This window comes from Corylus avellana, chromosome ca4 (genome assembly GCF_901000735.1).
Source record: "Corylus avellana chromosome ca4, CavTom2PMs-1.0".
Lineage (NCBI taxonomy): Eukaryota > Viridiplantae > Streptophyta > Magnoliopsida > Fagales > Betulaceae > Corylus > Corylus avellana.
Window position 1 is genome coordinate 6,701,925 of NC_081544.1, and position 7,951 is coordinate 6,709,875.

General features: G+C 35.0%; 1 protein-coding gene across 1 annotated transcript in view; it reads right to left on the minus strand.

The window, feature by feature from the left end:
• Nucleotides 1-3,803: 3,803 nt before the first annotated feature.
• LOC132177956 (L-type lectin-domain containing receptor kinase IX.1-like) overlaps nucleotides 3,804-7,951 on the minus strand; it is a 5,350-nt gene continuing 1,202 nt past the window's right edge. Inside the window, exon 2 of the mRNA XM_059590428.1 lies at nucleotides 3,804-3,944. Within this exon, the coding sequence (XP_059446411.1) occupies nucleotides 3,804-3,944 (141 nt within the window). The remainder of the gene's footprint in view (nucleotides 3,945-7,951) is intronic.

The following is a 7,951-nucleotide window of genomic DNA, read 5'->3' on the forward strand; positions in this document are numbered from 1 at the left end:
GTCCTGGTCAAGTCCCAGGCGAGTCCCGGGCAAGTCATGGGCTAGTTCCAGTCAAGTCCCTAGCGGGTTCTGGGCAGGTCTTGGGCAAGTCCGGGAGGGCCCCGTTCAAGTCCGGGCAGGTCTTGGCGCGATCCCGAGTGGGTCCTGGGCGAGTCCCGGTCAAGTCCCATTCTGGGCGGATCTTGACAAGGTCCATCGATTTAAGAATGAGAGGCTCATAGTCGGAAAATGATTTGCGGTTTTCAAAACCGTAAATCATTTTCTGAAAATTAAAGAAGAATTTTCGGTCAAAAGGAAAATATTTTTCGTTGACCACTATTTTACGTTGAAGTAAGCACCATAAAATGCAAAACTCATTTTCTGAAACCCATTTTATGTCAAAGTAAACAGCGCCGTAAAAACAAATTAAGATGTGATGGATATAATTTTGCACAAATTTAGAAGCAAGTTGCGATGTGATACATATAAATTTCCACACTCAAATTCAATGCATATATGACTGACAAGTGACAAGTGAGTATCCATTTTTTTCCAAACCAAGTATTACGCCAAGCTTTGCTCAAATGTTGTTCATTTTGAAATGTCCAAAGTCTAATCCCTTGAAGTGGGCATTTTTCGGTCCCATTTCCAAGTCTTGTGTTTCACGATAAGAGAGCTTCTGCGTGCATTTCATAGGTTTTTTATTTTTTATTTTTTATTTTTAAAGCGGCTCATTATCTCTGGGCACATGGCAATTTAAGTGTCTAACATGTAGCTGAGTTACCTTTAACCATTTTTTCTTCGCCATATCTCTACCATCATAGTCATTTGAAGTGATTCGGCCACCCTTATTTTTTTATAATGAATTTTTTTTTAAAGGTCACCCAACTAATCTGTTTAATTTCACAACTGACAGGCAAGTTGCCGTTTTTTTCCAAACCAACCAAGAAGCACACCAAGCTTTACTCCAAAGTAGTTCATATTGACATGTCCAGCTACAGAAATTCGAAAGTCATTATCCATTGTGTGGTGGGGCTTTTTTATCGAATTTCCAAGTCTTTTGCTTCACATCACGTTATCAAATATTGTGTATATTTGATAAACTTTTATTTTTTATTTTTTGTGGGCCTATGACATTTAACATGTAGCTGCAATACCTCAAATAAGTAAGGAGTGGATCGGGCACTCTCTGTTGGCCATATGTTTTTTTTAGAGTGAGCCACTCTCGTTGTTATTTGAGATGTTTTGTGGCCATCCAATCAATTGAAAAATAAAAATTGAGAGGTGGCTGAATTACTTCCAATATGGCCATAAGGTGGATTGGCCATTTAGATATAGTCGAAGGGGGCTGCCGAATAATTCCTTGGCCATTTGAAAGTGGATCGGCCACCCCTCGGCCAACTTAAGATAGTCACCGACGTTTTTTTTGTTTAATTTTTAATTTATAAGAAAATTTTTCTGTTATTAAAAATTTTAAGATTATTTGCCTTTCTGTTGCCTTAGAGATAGTTATAAATTTTGATAGTTTGAATGGAGTATTTTGAATGGGACATCCAAAATGAAGTAATAGTTTTAAATTGAAATGCACAACAATTACATTAGCGACCTTGAAAAAAAAAAAAAAAAAAAAAAAAGGGGTTTTATACGTCTCCTAAGCACTAGCTCGAAGTCTCACGGCACCGTTTGCCAACATTCAATCACTATTCATCAAAAAAAAATTCAACTTTCCATATTCTTATTTATTACATCATATAAATTATTTTTTATTACTATTAAAATAAAAAAATCACTACAAAACAATTTTTTTTTTATTTTTCTATACTAAACATATATATTTTTTTTTACATCAATCAATTTTTGCTACAATAACTTCGAACTAAATAGTAACGACATGCCAATGCCAAACGGACCGCATGTGCGCTCACAGTTGGCCTGTCATCATCGCATAATGTTTTAATTAGTGGTAGTAAAAAAATATATGAGAAGTACATATAATAATAATAATATTAAGAAAAAGAAAAAAAACACATTATGTCTCATATATTAAGAGACACGTGACACTTTTAAATACTAGAATAGAAAATTTTTCTTACAATCCAATTTAGAGAAAAAATCTATTCTTTTAGGGATGGATATACGCCATAAATATACACCTACCAAGATGGTAATAAAATGGTGCAAATGGCAAAGAGAAATGCTACCAAATTTTTTTGGAAACAGAAAAACTGCAAAATACGTTTCTATAATACTGTTGATGTGCATTTGGCAAACAGTTTTAAAAACTAAAACAAGTCATGAAAATGAAAAACACCAAAAAAACTAAAATCTGGAAACAACTTAATGCATGTTTCCAAAAATAATTTTAAATTTGGTTAGCGTAAATTTTTTGATGGCAATGCAAAGAGCTATAGATAATTAGATATGGCAGCAATGCGTACGTCCTTAGCTTGGTAAGCATTGATCTTTCTTAGGAGTTAGGACTAGAGAAAGTATTTATGCTTCGTTTGTTTCGACGTAAAATATTTTTTGTTGGAAAATTATTTTTCAAGAAAACATTTCCCTCTAAAAATATTTATTGGCGTTTGGTGCACAGTACTGAAAATTATAAACATATATATATATTTTTTATAGAAGATGATAAAATTCACTCTTCAACCATCTCCATACAATGAATGAATGAATGTAACATTAAATTTGCATGGGACCCACAAATTCAATGGTTGATCCATTGGATTTGAAAAAATAAATGGTTAAAAGATAGTTGTGTAACATTCTTCTTTTTATATTTTCATTCAATCATATTAACCTATAAAAACCAATTTTTATTCACAACATATATATATATATATAATAAGGAAATATTTTTACTTTGTTATTTTCCATTGTACCAAACACCAAAAACATTGAAACAAACGGACCCTTTTGTAGATATTTACATTCACTTAAAAATATAATCCTTTGGCCCTTATCAAAATTGAAGAAAATCTACTCATATAGGAGTATATAGCCGTATTAGTATACGAGGGGGCAGATGAGGTGCAATAGAGTCAACTCAAGCTTTGTAAACTTGAAACCAAGTCCTATTTGTTCTCCAGAATTGAGTGGATTGATTTATTGAAGGCGAAAACGCTTGCTGGTGCATCATTTATAAATCTAGAAAGCTCCCGGCGAACAAAAATAAAAACAAATTTGAACACAGTCCAAAAATTTTATTTTATTTTTTCTATTCAATAAGGGAAAAAAGGTTAGAAAGTGGGTTCTTTTTCACTCTTGTTTTGAATACAATTGAGAATGCATCCAAACATAAGATAGAAAGCAGTTCACGTAACTAAACAAGATGCTCTAAACTTAGACTCCTTGAAACTTTCATAACTTTCCAGCTAGCTATATAAAAAGAAAGCAAACTAAAGCTGATATCTGAAATAGTATTGGCAAAATTCCAACCAGCAAACAGATTTGGTCTTTGAATTGCAGGGGTAACATCAAGAGCATCCCCTTCCAAGACAAGGGAATTTACTCCACAGGAGCTTGTTTGGATGGCCAGAAAGGCTGCTTGAGCTTCTCCATTAGCTTCATCATTGGTGGATAAACGCTTAGAAGCAGCCTTGGTAATGTTCCCATCCGATCGAGTCACTAATAACCATGGCAGCCACAGCAAAATCTGTCCTCATTGCCAAATCAAAGTTGAATTTGATGCTACCAGGTAGAGGAGGGGACCAAAGTGAAGGGGAAATATCTTTCCTAGAAATAATGCGATCCCTTGTAGTGGAAGAGATTTGTTGAATGAAATGAGATATCACAGGTTGGATAGCATTATGCACAAGCTAATTTCTTCGGATTTCTAAAATAATGGCAGCATGGAGTTGGAACTTCTGAGAGTAAATTTTTGGGATTCCTAGCAGCTGGTGGGGTTTTGATGCCTTGATTGCAGAAAGCATTGATAATGAAAAGGCCACCTTGAGCTCCTGCATAGAGTTTTTGCAAAGGAACACTCAGGCCAAATATGACTCAGAGTTTCTTGAGGGGCATAAAATCTGCAATTGTTGGCTCTCACATTAAGAAGGTTCTTAGCAATCTTCCAAAGAAGATGGTTCAACCTGTGTTGGAGTTTAAGTCCCTATATATTGGCAGTGCCAATCTTCAGGTGACAAGGGAGAGGTCTTGCTGGCAGAAGCTAGGGATTCTTCTAATTTTTTTTTTTTTTTTTTAAGAATATAAATTAAATAATTAAATTTATCGTTTTTTTTTTTTTATCGGTTTAAATTTTTGAAATAAGTTGTGATTGAATATGCTATGAGAGTCAGCAGAGGTCTTGAGATCAAATACTCTCTCCCCATCAATTTTTTCTCTATTTCAATTAATATTCTATGTATTAGCCCCATTTATTAAAAAAGAGTTTGAGTTCACATATATGAGAGAATTTTAAAATATAAAATTAAATTGTTAAATTAACATCTTCCTATTAACTTAAACTTTTGAGATAAGTAGTGATTTAAGACTACTCTCTCCAAGGAATCAATAGGCTAGCCACAAGTGGTCATTTAGTAAAAAATTTTGTTATGAAGTTTTTGTTTAAATAGTAATAAAAAGTTATTAATGTGATATAAATTAAAAATGAGTTTTAAACTTTTTAAAAAAGAACAATAAAATAAATTAAATGTAAAAACAAGTCGGGATGTGATTAAGAGAAATTTTCACAAATTTAGAAACAAGTTACAGTGTGATAGATATAGACTAATGTGTGTTAGTTCCTCTTTGATTTGACAAGTAACAAGCAAGTCTCAAGTGAGCAAGTTTTCCTCACTATGTGTTGTCTATCATAATTCATGAATACACCCTAACAAAACGAAATCACAAATCATCTCAACTAACTTACCTTCACGGATTTTTGTAACTATTGCTTGAAGAATGGTTTGGTCCTCCCTCAAAATCAGAAGTAACATCGGACATAAATAGTTACATTGCATGTTTATTCACTATTGGAGCAAGATAGGCTAGATCGGTATATTTGATGGGAGAACAGGCAATGAAGACTCAGAATTGGGAACAAGAATTTTTTGCCTAATTCAAGGCTTAAGATTGAGATCAGGATGAGCTCGCCAAAGCCTAACAATCATCAAGCGCTCCATTTATCATTCATCAATTGAAATTTGGATCAAAGAAAACTTAAGGCTTTAATTATCAAATTTAGAAATTCAGAAAATATTTGTCACAAGAAAAATGCTATATACTACATTTTTATCCTACAATGCTAATATGACAATTACAACCAATTCTTAGATGATTTATTATTATTATTATTATTAAGGAAAAGTCCTTATACCCCCCTCAAATGAGAAGTGCTATACTTCTACAATTTTTTTTTTAATGTTCATTTCTAAATGATGTGTCATCATTTCATGGGACTTATTACTTTGAGAAATGTGTCATCAACTCGTGGGATGATAACACATTATTTCATAACTAATTTTTGGAGAAAAAAAATTTGAAAAGTGTAGCAATTTCCCCTCAAACTACTTCCTAATTGACAATTTTTCAAAACTTTTAATTGGGATAGAATATCTCTCAAATTACCAAAAAATCGTCAATGTGTCTCCAAGGAGTAGCTCAATTGGCTGGAGACCACGCCTCATTAAGGGAGGTCATTTATTCGTATCCCCCTCCTTCCTTTTGTGCGGACATGTAAAAAAAAAAAAAAAGTGGACGTATCCTTCTTTCCTCAAAATTGGAGTGTCAAAAACCAACCGCTTCTCTCATTTTTAGTGAGAGAAGCTCCTCCTTCTCTCTAGGTAGAGTAAACACTACTTCCTTGTGAGGTTTTCTACCAACGTCAATGTGGTTTTCTGGGAAGGAGGAAACCTCCCATCTCCCTTTCTTTCCTCTCCGGTTATAGTTCCTTTCATGTTTTCTTCGTTTTTTTGTCGCCCGCCTGCACAGTGTTTTTCTCCATCTTCCGCCAACCACTACTCCACTACCGTGGGTTGCCCACCTCCTTTCCTGTTTGGCCCTTTGCCGCTCACCGTCCTCCACTCTGCAGCCTAGATCTCCATTGGTGGCCCTTTGCCGCTCACCGTCCTCCACTCTGCAGCCTAGATCTCCATTGGTTCACAGATGGGTTTTCTTTAAAACCCGATCTACTTTACTCAGGTTGACCCGAGCCTACACGCGCCATTCCACCATCATCACCGGTCGCCCAGCTCAATCCGCACTGCCACCTTGCAATCTATCGTCAACACTGCACACGTCGGAGTGTGAGACCCATGCGCTTGAGCGTGGATCCCACGCGCTAGCGTGTGATCCCCACGGTCCAGATCATGGGCTCCTCCGGCTGCTCCTCCACCTTCATCACCACCGTTACTGCTGGTTGTTGGGTTTTTTGTTGTATTTCTGCTTATTGTTTTTATTTTTCCCTTCTTTTTATTTTTATTTTTTCATTTGTTTCCTTGTATTTCCTGTTGTTTTGTTTGGGTTTTGTGGGTTTTAGTCTCCCTCTGTATTTAGGGTTTAATTTTGTAGTGGAGACTAGTGCTTCCAGAGACAGTACTTCCTTCTCTTCGGTTCCAGATTCGGATCTTACTAGTGCCTTTCCTGTATTGACTTCCTTCGGTTTGTCAGTGTTATTTTGTGCTGGGGTGCAGATGTGTTTGGACCTCATGGGGTTCTTACACCTGTAATTAGAGTTTGTAAACATTTTGAGGTTCGTGACTCTTCTTGTACTCTTTTTGTTTTTAAAACCATTTTATGCGGTCCCTTGGAGAGGACCAGCTCATTTATTTGGCATATTTCCTACTTTGCTTCGTTTACTTGCACGGTTAATTTTCGTGTTTGGGTCTGTTGTAGGGGAGCCCACCCCCTTTTTCAGTATTTTAATCATTTGTACCCATTTTCCAATTTGATTAGAAAAAAATAAAAACAAAAAAATTGGAGCGTCAAACCAATTTAAAACTATTGCATAGAGTAGTTTCTTGACTTGAGTAAATACACCAGTCAACCCTAGCAAACTAAATTAAATAAATAAAATGCAATTGTGAGACCCCATGTGCTAGGGACTTGGATCCTCTCCATTTCATTCGAAATCGAGAGGAACTAGTTATTTTTAGGGGAGGCAATTTTGTCATTTATGGACTTTTTATTTTTCATTTAGATAAAAATAACTTCTTAAAACAACTAAATGGATCCCCTCCATTTCAAATGAAATGGAGAGGATCCTTCTCCATGTGGCTATGGACTTTAGGATTACTCATATACACTACTCTAATAAAATAAACTTATCATTAGCACGCTACAATTTGATTAGAAAAAGTAAATAAAATTGGAGAGTCAAACCAATTTAAAACTCTAATAAACTAAACTTATCATTGTTGGAAACGCAAATCAAGTCAAAATGGCAAGATTTTGTAAGATTAACGGTTAAAATATTGATTCATGAATGATCATTTTCATAAACGAATACCCAACATGGCATTAAAGTAAATGTCATATTTATTAATTATCTATATTTCTAATTTTTATAATTGGCAAGTGCTTGTCAGTTTTTAAAGAGACATTTGTTACTTATCTCAATTTTAAAATTTTCTTTGGAAGGCTTTTGCTATTATACGTAGTATATCAAGTAGGCCCTGGAGTCGGTCGGTTCGGTTAGGAAAATTGAGTTTTTGCATTTTGCATTGTCATTGTCGGTAAAGTAGAAAATTTCACCGACTGATTCCTCCAACTTTTTGTTCCATCACCGAATGGCCGTGGGTAATGTCGGTAAGTGAAGAAATTGAAAATTGGTCGGTGTCGGTCGGTAAAGTCGGTTCGGTTAGAAAATGTTATTCCGCCTACCGAACTGAGTTTGTCAAAAATAGAAAAAGTCCACCGCCTACCACCCATTGGTCAGGGGCGGATCTATGTGTTAGGTTGAAATTGTTTAAAATTATTCATAAAATATCCATATTTTAAGAATTTGTCCACAAAAATGATATATTTG